The 19,607-nt window shown below is 40.9% G+C and overlaps 1 protein-coding gene across 2 annotated transcripts in view; it reads left to right on the forward strand.

The window, feature by feature from the left end:
• Positions 1-354: 354 nt before the first annotated feature.
• The window catches only part of LOC110839226 (uncharacterized), a 42,920-nt gene continuing 23,667 nt past the window's right edge, over positions 355-19,607 (forward strand). For both annotated transcript variants that reach the window (XR_002546393.2, XM_022083212.2), the window contains exons 1-2: positions 355-656; positions 17,111-17,230. Coding sequence is in view for 1 of the 2 variants with exons in the window: in XM_022083212.2 (XP_021938904.1) it covers positions 17,119-17,230 (112 nt within the window). In the remaining variant the exon portion in view is untranslated. The remainder of the gene's footprint in view (positions 657-17,110; positions 17,231-19,607) is intronic.

Consider the following 19,607-nt stretch of genomic DNA (forward strand, 5'->3'; position numbering starts at 1 on the left):
TAGTTACATCTAGCAGACGCCTTTAATCGCCTTGGCATATACTAGGATGAAAATGTTGTCTGTGCTGCAAAGCGGGCTGCGGGGAAACAGCATGCTATTACGCTGTTGCCAAAGATGAGTTCATCAATATAGTTGATTGCTAAGATGAAATTGCACCTGGACCCTTCCTTCCCCCACAGATTATACTATCCCCTCCACTTAGAATACAGACCGAATGTGAAACTCCAAGCGTGACATCAAGGTTTCTCATTGGCTGGCGTGCGGTTAAAAGAGGGCACAAAGTGTTAGGAGGGAGGAACGGGAGGGGAAGGGATGTCGGCTGTTTTCTCTCTCTGAAAGAAGAAAAGAGGATAGTAGAAGTAGAGTTGGTCGCAGTAGAGAGTTGGTAGCTGTGTGGATAATATGTGTGAATTTGGTGCGTTGTGTTACCTTTCCCCACCCTGGATATATTTTGTTTAAATAATAGATTGCAGTACTTTATGGTGTAGTGTGTTTTGTTGTGTGTGTGTCTAAAAGTGCCTAGTGTAACAGAGTGATGGTGAAAGAAGTGAAAACGCTATGTAATTGCAGCGCTGTTTGGTAACTGCTGCTGCTGCTGCCACCGTGTCGCTGCCAATCTGACGGATTGCTTTTACACTGGATAACACTGCTCGCACGTAAGTTTCTAATACTCTTTACATTAATGGTGGTATAACAGTTAGGTAGAATATTTGTATAATCGTGCCGTCCTAGACTATATTTAAGTTGGTGTTTTATGTTTCACAGAAATAGAATACAGAAACGAGGATGGGGGGGAATACACGTGGAATATAATTCTTGTTTCAGTTACTGAAGCTTAGTAAATAGGTCTCTGTCTGGCATAAATCATTAAGTGGGCTACTAAAACATGTTTTAATGTCAGCAAAATATAAATTAACCGCAAATCTATTAACACGACACTAATTTATTTTATTTCTCTTAATTGTTTTTCAATTTTAGTTAAAGATGAACTGAAATATAAATGTGGCAATCATCCTTTTCCAGGATTTCAATCTGCTCGTGTTTTTGTGCATGTTAAGAATGTGTATTATGTTTATTACAGATGATCTGTAATCGAGAGCCTTCAGTTGCTTTTCAGTTTTAAAGTTGGCAGCGCTATCGGCTGAACTCGGTTTTGTTATCGGTTACACACGAAAAAAAAAGCTATTAGTTTTCCATTTACGAAGACGTTCCCTTGTATTATATAAGCAATTTACGTTACAATTGGTCAATTTCTAACGTACGACGTACATTCTAAGCAATGCCTAAAACTGATTCAGCGTTAGATCAAGCTGTATTTTGTAATAAAAGCGGAAAATCAGTTATTTATTTTTATTTCTCTGGAGTTGAGAAAACTTTAATTAGCCCGTTTTAGCGAGTTTCGTTTCACGAAGCGGAACCTTAACAAATATTTGCTCAGAGGTGACACAAATTCAAGCCCTCCTCTTTGAAATGTTCGTGATGCCTTGTCCCCAAATATATTTTTCTAACACAATCTACGTTGAAATAAAAATTTAATAATGAAAAGGAACTTTCGAGTGAAGAAATAGGAAGGTGATTATAACATTTTAATTGTCAAATTTTTAAAATCATAATCTGAAATTAAATCTAGAAATACCCCTCCCGGTTGATCTAATGTGCAGTCTGTTTCAGAACAGAATCCCTTACATGCCTACTTTGAGTATGGTTCTCTGCAAATTATCTCTCAAATTGTATTGCAAGTTCAGTGACAAACAAGAACATATTTGGCACTTCAGTGATTTGTTCCCTGGTCGATACAGCAAAAGGGTATTAAGGCATTACATTACAATACGGAGGAATGCTGCAGCTCAGTTCTATGTCTCTCTTGAAGGTTACATACCGTTATTTTCGGGCCTACTGTGAGTGCATTGTGAATGGGGGACAGCTTTGTGAGGTTGGCAGCCCTTGCTGTGTCGTCTGCCTGCCTGCCTGCCTGGTCCTAGAAAGGCATTGAGTAGGGAGGGAGGGTTGCAACCATAAAACTCGACTGCTGCGGCCCCTAGGAGAAGAGGGAAGTGTTCGTGGAGAGGGGAAGAGGTATTATTACAGGGGCCCGCTGTTTGTTATCGCGAGGGTCTACCTTCTGTCTCTGTCACTCTTGTAGCAGTTGTTCCTTTGTGGACCAGAAACTTGTTTACTGAGAATGCATCGTGGCCTCTACTCATGTTTTAATCGAGTATTTTTCAACGTAGGCCAGATTTTATTCCGGAAAGACGTTTCAAAAAATGACCGACTTTTGGAATGTTGCGCTGCATAGTCTGGTATAAATTTCTGTCGTTTGTTCTGATGATGTAGTCAGCAAGCACCTCTGAAAAGGCGGTAAACCTACCAGACCACACGGCACAACATCCCAGAAGACATTTTCACACTTGCCGCCGTGAGAACCACAATTCTTACTAAATTACTGTTGACCTATGTAGTCTAACTGTTGTTTGTTATTATGTGTACTATGTTGCACCCATCCCAATCTTCCTGATTTTCAGCCCAAGAGAATGAATGCACTACGAATACATCATTGGTCTAATCTCCCCTGTTCTTCCGTGTACTTCCTCTCTCTCGGGCAGCCGGCAAACATTGCTCTCAGAACTTTCTCCTCAGTCAGTTTCGTGGCTAGGCTACAAACGTGACTACCGGGCTTTGATTCTCAGTAGGGGCTCTCGGTCCCACCCAGTCTCCTATCCGATGGATATTCGGGGCTATTTCCCTGGGGCTAAATCGTATGGCGTCTGAAGCTGACCATTCATCTCCATCTGTTGCTGTGGGATGGAATGCGTGGACCCATACCCACAATCCTCCCTCCATACCTCTTTATGGCAAGATGATTAGTGAACGCCACGGTCAAAGCGCCACGTTGTTCTCAGACATCGTGAATCCATGTTATGAGGGTCTAAATTTCGTGCGAGTAGCCAATTATATGAGGAGGCAGAATTTACAAGCTGTTCTGCGTAGTTGAGCTTTTAGGATGGAATCTGTGCGTTTATCAAAAACGTTAGCATACACGACACAGCAACCCCGAAGAATACTTTTTGGAGGCTGTGTGCACATCGTAATGGAAATTGAAAATCACACAAGAACATCCAAGGATCTGACAACAAAATCATCTTACGTAAGAAATTCTTAAATCTTTGTGGCGTTGACGTATAGTAAGAAGGGAATTTTAAGAATAAAGTTGGTAAATCGGAGTACCGGCTCGTGGGACTGTCGGCTGCTGCTGTCTAAAAGAAAACCACCACGTATACATGCCATTGACTTTAAAACAAGCAACAACCCCCATTTTTGTGTCGTTCTGTCAAACAACTCTGGATTTTGTTTTGTGCAGCTGGTGGAAAACAAAATTTCTCAAGGTATGCAAAATTGTTACGACCATTTCCTTACAGCCTTCGAAACCTCTGCGAATGGAAGTTACACGAACGTTTCGCAAGGTGGGGTCCTGGTTGAAAGTGAAGTGGAATATAATTTCACATTATACTTTATGGACTACTAGAGTAAAACTTTGTTAAGTTTAAATGTTCGAAAGTACGAGATTTCCAGTGATATCTTTTCATGCTAGCCCAGTTATCACTCTGTGCTCACTTGATGGATATTTAGTTGAAGTCGTGTTATAACGTTGCGGTTGCAGATTTTTCGAGTAAAAATATTGGAACACTGTTTTCATCACAGCTATTTAACCATTACAAGTGCAGTGGTAGGCCTACACATAGTACCCACCTCATTCTTTGAAATTAATTAGTAATTCAACATTTTGCTGACAGAATTAATTTTTATGATTCTCAGAATAAACAGCTATTATTTCTCTAAACAGCATTAACCAGCTAATTTTGAAATGAAGATTTGTAGTATTTTGTCTGAGGTAAGTACTGCATTTTTAAATGTCGTTTAGATTAGCTTCTGGATTTAGAGAATTAAATTAAATCTAATTTAACAGAGGTTATCTTATATTAAGACATTCCAGTGTGTTCCTTAATAATGTGTTGTAATTGTTACCTTCAACAGATTTGATCAAAATCTTAGACTGAGTGTTTTAAGATTTTAATCACGGTGGTCTAGCGGTTAGAACGCTGGCCTTATTATCCTGGGGTCTCGGGTTCGATTCCCGGCGGTGCCCGAATTTATAACTTGTGTTGGGCAAGGCCGTGGTCTAGGCAGCACGGAGGTTTCCTCCGGGAGCTTCCCCGGTTTCTCCGTGGCATCCCAACAATTACTCCATTCACACACAGAAGAAGGCAATGGCAAACCACTTCTGGATCATCTGCTAAGAACGTATATGAACAGGTCCCAGTCCGAGAAAAGGATGGAAGGATCCTGTTCATATGGACCTGTCGTCAGACAGAACACTTTAAAGATGTTAACGAGATCTGTATTTTATATCACGAATCCATTTTTATAAGATGAATCGCTTTTAATTGATAAAAAATTCATATAAGCTTAAATCGTAATTGGATGGACTCAGATCAATCTTTTGTGAGAATATGGCATAGTACGTAACCCGTTTCATCGAAATCCGTTGAACACTTCCCGAGATGAAAGATGCTATTACTGGGACGACCGTTCCATTTGGTATTGGACTTCTGCAAACAGCTAAATGCGAGTGAAATTTAGGGTTTTCACGGCGGCGAGTATGAAGATGACTGTCTACTGGGCTGCCTCCATCATCAGGACGATGATCTTCCTGTTGATGGGGCAGCACCTCTGAAACGTTGGTACAGTTCTATCAGACTACACGGCGCAACGTCGCTGAAGACAGACGTCTGCAGTTAAATGTGAAGTTGTCCCTGGCACTTTTAAACATCACGTTTTGAAAACGTCTGGACCCATTCTTAAACTCGGCACTAAATGCCACATGAGTCGTTATGTTCACATCCCTGCTACAAAAGAGTTCCTTGCGTGGACTGAAGAACAGACTGATGGGCGGACCCCAGAACCGGTTCAGACGCGGAACGAAGAAAGAAAACTTCTCCTACTGGGAATCGAACTCCAGCCGTTCAGCCTGCAGCCTGGTCACTTTACGGACCGAGCGGCTTCTTTCACACGTTACATATAAAAATAAATGTTAAGGAAATGCTAATTTGTTCCGCTTACTCGTCTTTGCCCCTAGAGGTCGTAGCTCTGTGGGGGAAGTTTTGAGGAATAAATGAAGTAAATTGGACCCACCACGAAATTAAAGATAAGCCCAAGATTAAATAACCTACCAGGATCTGTCGGACTTCTCTTTAACGTACTAACCTTGCTGATAGGAGGAACCCACATGGGTGAAATCTCCAAACTAGGTTATCTGGTGGGATTACTTACGCACGCCATGGGGCCGGATCTTTTGTATTTGCTGTGGGCTAATCCTGCCTGCCTGCTTCCACGTTTTCCTTGCGTCGCATTCATAAGAGATGTCAATAAGCAGTATACCGTCTTCTGGGGATTTAGTTCAGATGTGGTTCTCATAAGCGAATTCGTTTTGGTATTGTGTTTCGAAGACTACATATATACAGGGCCTGTAGTCCACCCAACAGTTCCTGATATCCCGAATTTGAATTTCTCAAAAATACCAAGTAGGATTTGAGGTTCTCAGACGGTGAGTACTGCATCATCAGGACTCATCAGGCAGGTAGAGCAACAAGGACCTCTGAAACGTCGGTAAACTTCTACCAGATTACACGGCGCTACAGCCCAGAAGACAGCCATCGTCTTCTCAGAAATGCCCGTCACAAAGGTGACAAATACAAAACCGAGTGGCATTGTCTCATTTTGGTACTTATTCCCGTTGATCTGTTAAGAGCGGAATCAATGAACCGTTGAGGATACGCAGGTCCTCATGGGTGTTTCCAGTTTCATTGTAAACGTTCTTATTATCTCCCGTTGATAAAATCTGATTGTAGTAGCTCAGGAAGTCCTGTGACTGAGATCAGCTGTTTCCAAGGGACCTAACTGAGTAGGTACTTTTCGCCTGAGGGTGGAAGCAGTTATAGTTCCCGAAACGTCGTGTTCTGTTCCCAATACTAAACTGTGTACAAAGTTCAGAATAATAATGAGCACAGTCTCATTAAATGTAAAAAAACTGGGCAAATCTCCAATTTCATTTAATTTAATAGGCCTTCTGTTGGTTTTTAAGCAACTTTATTTACTCAGGGTATGCGTAGGCTCAGGAAGGATTTGTCCATCCGCCCACATGCTATAACCGAAACTATTAACGGATTTGGATTAAATTTTGTATCTGGCGTCTACACTAAAATTTATTGCGAGAATTTAAGTGAGAATTGTATCGATGACTTTTTTTTTCAGTCTGAGTTCCACACGAAGCTCTGACAGAACGTTATCGATTTTGTTAATAACTGCTTTTGCGCAAGTTCATTTGTCTGGTGTAAATTACAGTCATAATTATAGATGTACTTAATGTCTATAAATTGTGTTTGAAATACTTTTCGGAGTGGTGAATATGTGACAGAACAAAGAAATGCACTGCAATTTCTGACTAAACAGCGCGAAAATACTTTTGTATTTAGCTTTATAACAATCTATAAAATCAGGTTTTAGGTTTGTTTTCTGAACACAGGATAATTCTAATCACAGGGATAATCTAACGTGGTTTTAGAGATCCCCGACATCTTCGTTAAAACTCGTCCACATAACTTATCACTGTCGTGGTCTGTCTCTGTCACTGAAGCCACATGTTTGAATAGTTCCAATATTTGTAAACAGGCTTCCTCTCTCCCTTACTCCCTTCCCAGTTTACGATTGTGACTGTTCCATTTGGCACTGTGTAAGTGATGAACACCAAGCAACAAGACGTTTTGTCACGTGCAGCAACAATTAACAGTATCTGTGATAACAGGTTCTGATACCGATCTTAGATTCGGTCGTTGTTTTATGCTCTTAACAGGCCGATAAATGTGCCAAGACAGCTATTTCAGTGCCTTCATTTAATGATCATTCACGCAGCTTTAACCCAAGTAGGTAACTTCGTCAACGAAAGCAAAGTTTTGCGAAGTCTGCTGCACTTCGCGTGTCGGACGCACGTGGCTAAGAGAATCCTAACTACAGGCATGCGCATTTCAGTCTTCTTTGCATTGATTTCTACATTGGAAACATCGTGGAATATTCGCCCACCGATTTGTACAGAATGAATATTTGTACGTAAAACACACGTACTTCAGCAGCGTCATAGAAAGTGCGTGTCATTGAATGAGAAACGGTGGACTCAGTCGTTTAGACTGATCACGAACGCTGGATGATTTCAAATGCGATCGTACGAACACTGTTGTTATGTTGTATCCGTTCCGGCATGTCACGAAGGGATTGTAGAATGGGACAACCAGCTGATTGTGAAATTGATTGTTACTTTATTTAACAGCCCACTTTCAGCTGGAAATTACAAAGAATCGAATTAGATTGTAATATTAATTAAAGACGTATATTTAGATTAAAAACGAAAATGTATACGAATTTAAAACGAATCGATTGTGATAAATTTTTAAGATACAGAGGTGCTGTTTTCGCATTTGCGTGGCAGATTGAGGGTACGTATGAAAAACTCGTTCAGAATGGCATGTAACTTGTCCGAGGTTTTAATAGGGCACATAATGAATAGATCTACAAGTCTAGATATTACACGAAGCCTTGTGGACTCGTAGAAACATACTGTCTCCATCTGCAGGGCTAAAACCATATCAGCACTAACAGATCGAAAAGAACTGTACTGCGTTAAGATCTATATCTAGAATGAAATTTGAGGTTCTCACGGCAGTGAGGATAAGGATGAAATTGTTCCTGGTTGTGACGCCGTGTTGACTCCCAGGTAGATGCCAACGTTCCAGAGGAACATACTGTCTCCATCTTCAGCCCTTTGGGACTCACCGAACCCCCAGGCTGAAAGATCACCCTTTGTCGGTTGTCCCAGACTGCTTATTCAACATATTTGAAGCTAAAAAACTGATTTTATCAGAGCAGAACAACAGAATAGTTAAAATGCAGCAGTATATTTTAACTCTTGCATGGTTCTGTGTAGTATCTATAGAAATTGATCACAAAGCAAGTTATTTTTAAGTTCTTTACTTTCCACGGCCATGGTAAGAATAGAGATGATAATAAGGCAACTTATTTTTCTTTGTTTCTTTGCGTAATTTTTGCATAGCCATGCGAGCTACAGATGATGATCCTAACACAACTTACGAACTTTGGTTTCTTTTTTGTATTCTGCTATATCATGATGGAATATAGGCTGCAATCCAACGCAATTTGAGCTGTGCTTTTGAGCAGTCGTGTGAACAAGGCCAAACGGCCGGCAGAATGAGGAAATCGGCGGTTGCTTTTTGTGATAGCTGCTCGGGAACTTTGTCTTGGTCTGTGTGCATAAACTCAAGGTCGTGAGAGAGATACTTCACTGTCTGCTGGGCCTAACGACTCGCGTTACGTAATAGATTGTGTGTGGGCATGCAGTCAACGAAGTTACAGCTTCCATGTTTGTTTACCTTGCGGGTAACTAAACGTATTAAGACGTCTGTGTACCAGAATAGACGCGCCAAGCGTTAACTTCGGGAACCGTGTGTTTTAAAATACTATTTAAATCACTAATAAAATTAACGCTTTATTTTAATTAGTGGTTTTTGCGTTCTATGTTGCACGTGTCTTCCGCCTGGCATAAAATTTATATAAAAAAGGGGGGAAAAAAGCTCAGTAGCATCAAAATCTGTTAAGTGACGGGGAACAGCGTGAGGGTGAGATTTAAGGTTATCACGTCAATGAAAATGTCTGTCATGATCTTCTGGGTTGTGACGCCTTATGATCTTGTAGGTAGTTACCATGTCGCGTCGCAACCCTGAAGAATACGACCGATATTTTCTGTAAAGGGTATTTCCGTTCGAAATGTGGACAGTAACGAGCCTATGAATCTCCGGCGAGTCTACGCTCAACTTTTATCATACCCAGCTGTAGATAGGCTGGGCTTTTTAACTAACTCCCTGGCAGTAGAATCCGCAGGTTCAACACTGACAACACCAAAGCCCGCTACCGGACACGATCCTGAGCGAACTCCATCCATTTGCCATCCTTTCAGTCTACCTCCCAAAGATCCATCTTGATGTTATCCTCCCATCTCCTTCTTGGTGTGCGTAGTGATCGATTTCCAGAAGGATTAACTAACTAACTAGATGGCTTACCGAACCAGACGGTTCATCACCGAATTAACCAAAGCCCTCCACCGGACCCTGTCCTGGGCCAACAAAATCCAGTTTCCTTCAACTCCTATCTCACAGATCCCGCCTGAGATTATCCTCCCATCTACGTCTAGGTCTCCCCAGCGGTCTCTTCCCTCAGGTTTCCCAACCAAATTCTGCATGCGCCTCCCTTGCCTCTCCCATGCGTGCTACGTGTCCAGCCCAACGTAGCCTCCCAGATTTCATTATGCTCACTATTCTAGGTGACACGTACAATTCACGCATTTCCTCTTCGTGCAGTATTCTAAATTCCCCACTTAGTTCATCCCTCCTAGGTACAAATATCTTCCTGGGCTGGGCGTGGATTATAGGTCTAATAAATGAATTCTTTTATAGGCCTGTGTATAGTGTAATAGGGGATATAAAGTTTACATTTCTGTCAAATACGCTTGTAGAGTATACTATTTATGAATCTGCTAATATGAGAATGTAAGCATTGATAAAGGACGATATTATTAATATTATTTAAATATTATTATTATCACCACTAGTAGTAATAGTAACAGTTCTGTTGTCTATTTTAACGTGCTAACTCAACACCTAAATAAACCAGTCGACAGTCAGCACAAGATAAAATAAACACAAAGAATAAAAAACCACACAAGTGAAATGAGATTGATATAATCAGTCTAAATTCTTCTTTTGTGCCGTAAAAGTGTCCGCAAAGGAGACGCGTTTTAAAGTACTGAAATTGCAATTGAAGAACTAAAGAATATGCTAAAACAATTTCAGTAAGCATTCAGTAGTTTCTCCAAAAAAGAAAGATTCTTCCTTCGAAAACAGCACGTGACAAGGAAAGTGCTACATTATGAAACCTGGAGATCGAGTGGTGGAGTTTGTCCTTGGTTAAAGAGGAAAAATACCAGGAAAAGGAAAATCCTGTGATAAGATGATGATGATAATTATAATAATAACTCAAAGGAGAGCTGCTGACGAGCTGTTGCCTGCTGGCAGATTCAGCCTCTTTTCATGTGGTTAACTGTGTTTTACCTCACACTAAACCAGAGCGAGACACTCGTAAAGAATCGATCTTTCTGCCGCTGTTTCTCTCTCTCTGTCTACGCGCGTACGTTCACCGCAATGGACCGATGATCTCATCCTGCATCAGCTACTGTGCTGCCCGCAGCGAGATGCAAGTGGAAGAAATGCACTTGGCGATGCAGCAGGACAAATGGGGCAGTGCAAGTGAGGATTCGGCACCCCCAAAAGCGCGAGATATATCGAATTTTAGGGAAAGGAGCAGTTGCTGGCAGAATTCATATTGCCCACTTTCTTGCAACATAGACTTCCAGTTTTATAAATTTTGTACCAAATTTTATGGGCACAATGGAAGTTCACGGTTGGTCATAGGATCAAATTCAACTCCCGTCAAAAATTTTATCTAGGATTTCAGGTTCTCACAACAGCGAGTACGAAGATGTCTGTCTACTGAGTTGTAGCGCCGTGTAGTCTGGTAGACGTTACCAACGTTTCAGATGTCTTTGCTGCCTCCATCATTAGGGCGGTGAGGCGTTCATGATGGAGGGAGTAAGGACCTGTGAAACGTCGGTAAACTTCTAACAGTCTCTACGGCTCCACAACCTACGAGACAGCCATCTTAGAATATTTTATTAATTTCAGCTGTAAAACTAATTGTTATAGATTGTTGGTATTTTCAGCAATACTATAATAATAATAATATGGCACCCCACAGTTATTCCACATGAGCCGGGATAGCTCAGTCAGTATAGTGACTAGCTACGGGCTGGGTTCGATCCCCGATGGGGACAGAGGATTTTTCCTCTAACCTCTGCGCCCAGACCGACTCTGGAGCCCACCCAGCCTCCTCTACAATGGGTACCGGGGGTCCTTTCCCGGGGGTAAAGCTGGCCGGGGCGTGATGCTGACCACTCACCCCCATCTAGTGCCGAGGTCAAGGAAGAGAGGAGCTATACCTCCACTCATCCCAAACGCCTACATGGCGTATAGTGGGACAAACTTTACTTTACTTTTTTTACAGTTATTCCACGCAAGTTTTGAGATAATGCCTTCAAATAGGCACCATTCCAAGTAGGCCTGCTTATCTGTTTAACATTCACTGTCCTGAAGACGGCTGTCTCGTGGGTGTCGTGTGCTCGGTGGCTGGAGGCAGCTAGCACCTCTGAATCGTCGGTAAACGTCTACTAGACTACACGGCGCAACATCCCAGAGGATGGTCATCTGCGTACTCGTCGCCGTGAAAACTTTGAACAGATTATGCCTAAGATGAGAAAAGGCAGTCCCTCAACACGCGCGTGTCCCATCTTCCGGGAGGCACACCGTTCCCTCTGCTTGCAACATCACTCATTGTTCGACAAGGCAGGGAACCAGCCACCTGGGAAGGCAACGGAACTTACGATTTAATGAATAATGACGAGTTTAAATCGAAGTGAAGTGACGTATAACAAACTAACGTGTCGTGACGTTCGGTAAAATAAAGTAAAGCGACATTAAAATAAGTGAAAGTGTTTATAATGATCAAGGTAACGTGCTAACTTACAGGCCTAGAGCGGGTCACAGAAATCTACAAATTAATCAGCTGAATTTTACCACGTGCACTGACAGTAATAGTCCATCTCTGTAGAATATAATCCAAATTTGGTAAATGTATAAAAATCTGATAGACAACCTGAAGTTGACAGACCACATCGGCTGGCAGCTTTAAATTCATATCTGGCTCTACACTTCGTATTGATGGTCCTTATCGTATGAGAGGCCGAGAGGACGAGAGGAATATGTGCTCTAAATAAATAGGGTATGATATTTACAGTTGTGTAATTTGAGCATTTATTCAACTTCGTTAAATAGGCCTGTAACGATCAATTACTGATACGTCTATTTATAAGAACCCTTATTTTGGCGTCAATAGATCGAATTCGACTAAAATCTGGTGTAATAACTACTGTGGTAACGCAAAAGGTATTTTCGTCGGGTTCTTTTACAGTCTAACTTGCGTATGTTTAGTTTATAAAAAATGTTTATGTAAAATTTTAAAATATTTTACATTCCCTCGTGTTGACAGAATTAAAATTTAACTGTAATCTGAAGGATATAAGTATTTATGAGTCTAAACTATTTTAAAATGCACTAAGAAATTAATATAATGTAAAATGAATAATAGTCTACCTCCTTATTCTATTAAATATGCAACTTTATGTTTAAGTTTTAAACACCCGATGCATCGGTCCGACCCGATCTCTTGTAAATAGCAAGTAACACAGTAATGTGATGCAGCACGTGGTGCAGTCTGCAGCTATGTTAGAAGAAGGTACAGTGGAGGGAGATATTCATGGTCAGGAAGGAGATGAAAGATAACTTTTGCTGTTTTATTTCGCTCAAGAAACAACTTTGGTGCTGAAGGATATCCATTGCCTAAATTGTGCAAGATGTTCAGTACTAAAAGAAGTTGTCGTTTGTCCAAACAGATGTATGTACGAGCGACAACTGACGGCCCTGACTTATAAAACTTCAAGAACTCAGGAGTACCTAGGTCTACAAGTGAGTCTCCATAATTTATTCAGGAGGTAGCCATTTCAAGTGTCGTTCGTCCTACTTTATGTCGCTCGCGCTTAGAATCGAAATTTTTCTGTTTGTTTATAGTTTCGGACCAACGACCTTCGCCATTAAGAAAGTGTTCTTTGTAAAGATGAAACTTTGTCTTCGAGGCTGTCATTGTCTACAGCGGCAGTGTAAACGAATTTCGTGTTCATTGTTCTGCAAAAGCTAGCGAGAGTCTCGAAAGTGGCGTGTGACTTGGGCCAGAGGTCAATTGTAAGGTTTGGTTAGGTTAGTTATTAGGTCAGATGTAATATTTGAGTGATTATAAATCGGAAAGGATGTGACAGAAATAACTAGAAACTTTGAGATAGGCGACACCGGGGAGAGAACGAAACCTGGCAGGCCACCTGGGAAATGAGAGGTAGGCTGTGGAATTAAACGTGTATAAAGATGTAAAGAAATAACATAATTAGTAGGATATAATTGGGAACATAGAAGGTGGAGGTTTTTCTACTTAGAGATGTTCGTGAACTCTTGTAGCGCCATTAGAGATAACAGTATCCCAATTAAGTTAATAGGCTGTCAAAACAAACTCTGTTCTGTTCCCACTGCTTTTGAAACACGTGGTACATAGAAATGTTACTATCTATCCTGTGAACATAAGCTGCTGTCATTCTGGTATATTCTCTGTAAACACATGGTATGAACAGTTGTACTGTACACTGACGATCAAAGTGTTTCTTGATGATTGTGAAGACAGAAGTTACTGCTACAAGCCACACAACTCACGAAAGAGCATTTTATTCATGCTGGACGTTATGACGAAGAGAAAATCTTACCCTGAGGGGAGTCGATCCCCGGTAGCCTAGGCTACTGACTGAATTATTCCTACCTTACTACCTTTATGGGCAACATTTTTCGATATGGTGGATATTTAAGGAATTAGAATGAAGAATAATTTAGAACTATCTGCACTGTTTAGTGACTTTAAATTAGTGCAGTAGCAACAATAGGCATTTATCCGTAATAATAGGTTTGTTTGTGAAACAAATGAACATGATGTCCAATAACGTATGCAAACTCTCATATGGAGAATAACTTGCATGTAGAACGCTTTAGAATATGTTCTGAACTGGTCTTGTCTTGTTAGGTAATTTTACACTCCCGAAATATAGGCAACCTGCTCTGCTCAATATCAGGGTATGTTCCAAGTTCTCAATTCCTTCATTAGCCTGTCATTTTTTAAAAAAAAGTTAGGACAGTCATGGGGTCTCGTCTGTTCCAGTTAATACCCCTACAAACCCTTTTCCCCAGTAATTTCCTTAAGGGTGGACTATTTCCGTGGATTTCGATATGGCCATTTGCCATTCGAGGCATTTCCACATTCGCAGTTCTTAACCATCTACTCTTATTCAATTTTCGTGTAATTTCCCCAACAAAGTTCCGTATTCATTTCTTTTCCTGTAGATTATAGACGGGCCCTTCTTTCTCAGCCAGACTTATGTCTCAGTTGACTTTAAACTTCGTCTGTTATAACTCCGCACCGAATAAAAAGATGTGGAACGAAGCCGCAGGCATGTTGACGAATTTTAATCAATAAAAGGCTCGAAAATGCAGGCCTGTGCGTAAGAAGACCCTCTTCACGTTGCTCAGTTAGCTTAGCGATATTAGTTGAGACAGTGTTGTAAAGCTCAGTTGCGCGGACTTCTGTTAGGATTATAATACATATTTTGTTTTATATTTACCATCTAATGCAAGAAAAAGGCATGGAGGACAGAATGAAGGAAAGAAAGAAAGAAATAAAGTGGGATGGCCTTCAATGACATTAATTTTCTTAATATTGTTATAGAAAAATAAGTTCTGCTGATTTGGCTTTATTATTTTGGTGGGGGTCCCGATTTAAATCTCGGTCGAAGACTAAAGCTTTTCGTGGTTTTCCTGTGTACCTCCAGACCTACCCTAAATTAAGGCACGGCCTCTCTTTTGTACGTCCTTTCCAGTTCAGTTCTCAGCAGTCCTATAATTCGACACCGTGTAGTCGTAACTACTCGTAGCGTCGTTAAATAAACTACAATAAACATATGTAGCCGAAATAATGAGTTTTATTCCCGTGGTTTCTATAACGGGACACACACTCATATGAATGAATATGACACCACAAGCTTATTTGTCCATGTTAGACGTAAAGAACATGCAAGAAGTATATAGAAGCATGCCATTTTCCGAATCCTCCCCTACTTAGGTGTTATAATTCAGTGCAAGGCATAAGCTCATCCATAAAAACTTAGGTTTTCCCCAGAAGCTCTGCGTTCACATACTGAGTGATCTCGGTGTGTGTGACGGTGGTGTTCGCAGACTTCGGGTGAGAATTCTCGTCTCCACTGACCACCTGTCCCATGGAGCCCCCCTGAACGGAAGGGGGAGAAGGAGAAAGAGAAAGAGAGAGAGAAAGACAGATGAATGTGCCTCCCTTTTTTTACTTCTTCGCCTCGGTTATTGATGTGTATCGCCATTGCTTTCGGAACATGTGCTGTCTTCTTTACTTTCTTCTGTCTCCGTGTATTCTTTCCTTATCATTTTTATCACATTATTTCCTTCCTCTTTTCCTCGTTTCCTTATTTATCTCTTGCTTTCTTTTCTTCATCTATTCTCTTTCTTCCCGTCTTTCTTTCGTCCTTGTTCTTTTTCTTACATTAATTTATCTCTTCTTCATTAATTTCTTTCCTATTTCGTGATTTCTTATTGTGTTCTCCCTCCATTTGTCTTGTGTTTCGTCTTTTTCTTCTCATTCCTTGTTTCATTGTCTTCTCTCCTCCTCCTGCTTTCCTTGTTTCCCGCTTCGTTCTCAGTTTTGCACAGTCGACAACAGACCACCTGCAAATGCCGTGGCGCGCGAAGTAGAGTAACATGATAGATTTATTCATCGGCTTATTTATTGATTGAAGTCCGCACTTGCATTGGTTATTTACGTCTGGACGTGGTTATGACGCAACCACTGTTTGATGTCTGATATTGTAGGCTGCCTTGATACGCCGGCAAAATGCTCTTTATCGCCAGTCTCGAAAATGCCACCAGTTCAAATCAAGACATGATAACGACCTGCGTCTATTACAGATCCATCCCAGTGTTCCACTGAATTGCCATAAGTCTATTTGGCCTGTAGATTATTTACTTGAACAGATATAAAAGCGCTTCGTTCATCCAATAATTCAGATAGCAGTTGACTTTGAAATAATTTATACCCGTTTGTTCTGTTCACGTACAAAACACTTCTTTGTTTCACGTAATTACGTTCTTGTCATTGTAATAATCGATTTCTGCGCTATCGATAATTTGCATTCGGTCACCATTCAGGCAGTTTTAGCCTGTTATGGTGTTTATGTAAAGGTTTATTCCTATAAACAAAAAGACTGTAGGTCCGTATCTCATTAACATTTATAGTCTTAAACATATTATTCTTGTGGTATAGTGACTTTATCCTGTTTAATGGTATACAAAGAAAAATACTATATGACGGCGTGCAATGTCGATTATCTGTGTTTACAGTGGATTTGTGCCGGTGTTAAATAAATACGAAGGCCAGTGAGAGATGCGCAATCGCAGAGAACTTAAACTTAACCTTGAATCATTTTTAAACTTGTCAATATTTTGTCGCAAAAATTTAGCAGCAACGTTTGAAATTTTATTTATTCATTTATTAACTAGGAATAAATTCTACAGACATTATTTAACGGATTTTCTTGAAAGTTTGTTCTGACATAATGCCATTAGACACGTTCACAGTTTGATGTCTTTCAATTCCCCGTCACCAACAGTACCAACTTTTAGTATAGGAATGTCTTACAGGTTGTTACGCCATTTAGTCTGGTGTGGTGATCGTCCTGATAACGGAAGCAGCAAACACTTTTGAAACGTCGGTAAAATTCAACCAGACTACACGGCGAAACACCCCAGTCATCTTCATATTCGCAGCCACGAGAACATGAAATCTCACAACAGAGAAACTTATTTTTGTTCTCATAAACCTCAGCAACAGATTGATATTCTTCGAATATCTGTTACCATTCCAAATATCAAGACCGTAATCTACATTAAGTGTCGCTAGTATCACTGCCATCCCAGACGTCACGTAATAGCCATGTTGGAATTATTGACGGAAGGAAATTAAAGAAGGTATTAAGATTTATAGTCTCTGGTGGCATGATGTTAATACCAAGCTTCGTAGAAATAAGGAACTTGTTTCAAAAGCAATTTATTGTACGGACACGCACACTACATCCTAATCCTGTCTTTCATTATATAAGTAAATGATCTAGAAACATCGAGTAACTGAATGAATATTGTTGTGTGTTCAGGCAAGACTATGCAGCGATCGGGCAGATTACATCTCAGGGATGTGAACCAGCATCTCGTGTGTGTCTTGTGCAGCGGCTACTACATCGACGCTACCACCATCGTCGAATGCCTCCACTCATGTAAGTACTGATATAACCTTCTTTAGCCCTTATGGCTGCCGCCAGCCGAGTGGTTTTCTTTCATTCTTTGGCGTCATGGATTAGATTGACTTCCTCTTAGAGGTCTGCATGGGCCGAACTTTTAAAATGTCATCCTCCGTGACCCGAGGGTCATTTGGCCTGTCCCAGTCCGATTCCGAAGTTTATCTTCCCCGTACCCGACCGAAGATCAAGTTCGTTTTATTGCAGCCCGTATGAAGTCCGATCTATTCACACTCTGCCCTGACTATCGTGTCACCAATATATCGTATGCATAAGTGGCATTAATTCTTGAATAAAACATTTAACGACGCTCTAAGAACGTATGAAATTATTTTAACGTTTTGGGAAAGGTAGAAATATGTGGGATTCCAAGGCTGTAAGGTGTTAACACGAGCTATTATTTGTGTGTGTGTGTGTGGGGGGGGGGGACAGCTACGAAAATCCCCGAGAAGATCCAAGTCAGTGGGATTTGTTCCCGGAGCTCGACTCACGAGCGTAAGGTGATAGCAATTGCGAATAACGTTTTCTATGTAAAAAAAATAGAATGATGACCCGAGAAAGCCCGAAATTATATAATTTTGATGGCTGGCATTTGAACTCGGCCTGGGCCAGAACATTATCTATGCTTCCAGGCCCGGTCTCGTGCAGACTGTCTCTCCTCTGGCTCCAGATTTTTACAGTCCCTAAAATATTCGCCTTTTTAGTATGTACTATAACAATCGCTTTACTTTTCTCTAGTCTTCAATTCCTTGAATTTGGTCAGTGTAGACACAACCGTTTCCTTCTAAATCCTTGTCTAATCTATTACTTCCGGTATTATTCAGTGCTGTATAATCTCTTCAGTTGAAACAGCGACGTGAAATCTAAGAATCGTTATGTCAAAACTCTGATATCAGTAACTGCACGTTTTGAAAAGGGCTCGATTTACCACTCCCACCCCCACCCCCACCCCCACCCCCACCCCCACCCCCCCACCACCACCACCACCACCATCATGTTTATCGGTATTGCGTGTTAAGATTCCGACGAAGGCGTCTGTCTGTAGTTTATGTATGTGGCTGGCTACGACCTGGACAACCGGGGTTCAGTTTCCGGCAGGAGACATATTTTTCTCTCCGTCACATTATCCAGACTGGTTTTGGGGCTCTGTTGCCCTATTCAGTGTGTACCTGGGGTGAAGTCGTCGTTGTGAGAGTTTGGTTCACTTCCTCCTTGTTTCGAGTTGCGGAATAAGTGGGACGTTGCATCCAGGCGCCTAGTTTGTCCCTATGGAGTGATTCCTAGACACAACGACAGCTTTCTCGTATCTGTGTTTTGATGGTAGTCTATTGTAGGGGTCCTTTTTGGTCTCATCCCTTGTTCAGAGAGACCTGCAGCGTGTATGAATATATATGTATGCGTTTCTGAAGCTTTGTCCAAGTGGAGGCATATTTGCAAAATATCTCAAAGCACACCGAATCATGTAGGCCAATTATAATAGTTACATGTAAGCATACGCATGTTTTTTTGTAATATGTGCAGGCATGAAAATGTATGAATAAGCGATGTCTGTGTGTGTGCGTTATTATACTTTCAAATTCGTATACATTTTGTAATATATAATTCATATAAAATATTTAACAGAATAGCATGAACTACCAAAAATGATTAGAACAGCAAATGAATAGAATATAAAGTTAAAAATGGGTAGCTGTTTTAAGATAGAAGAGACTGTGGATAAAAAAATGAAGGAAAACTAAGAAGAACCATACATTTAATGTTTTACGAGCCACAGTTGACGTACGTATTTGCATAAATTTCGCTTAGTCCATTTATAAAAGATTTACGAAAACACTTTCTGAAACAGGTTAGTAAACTAGCATGACATTATTGTAACTTTAGCCGGAAAACGCAAGAAATGGATGGAGGTAGTTTTGGAATTACACTCGTCAGCTTGAAAATCTCTGGAAAGAAGGGAGAAAGGAAGGAAGTATAATGGAGAATAAAACGTGATATTCTGACGAAATTGCGTTTGATCTTTCTCCACACACGCCCCAGTGGCAGTGGTTTTATCTCACGCTGTGCGGGACTGCGAGACTCAGTCTGCCCTTGCCACCCCCATCGTAATCCTCAACCCTCTACCACATTCTGCACACAACCCCAACGCTAATTGCCACGACTACAAAATATTCATTCCAACAATGGGCAGCTGCAGTAGAACGCAACGTGGGTGCATCTTTCTCCTCTATCAAAGACAGTCTGAAGCGTAATTAAGCTGATTATAACTGAAACAGTAAAGTGGCTGGATGTAGAATGGAGATCTGCAGGCTTGTACAATTTTCTATATTGCGTTCCTGCTTCGAATCTGGTAGTTGCA

The sequence above is a fragment of the Zootermopsis nevadensis genome, unplaced genomic scaffold (assembly GCF_977971745.1).
Source record: "Zootermopsis nevadensis isolate Lab colony 2312 unplaced genomic scaffold, Znev_1.0 Znev_ptg000021l, whole genome shotgun sequence".
Classification (NCBI taxonomy): domain Eukaryota; kingdom Metazoa; phylum Arthropoda; class Insecta; order Blattodea; family Termopsidae; genus Zootermopsis; species Zootermopsis nevadensis.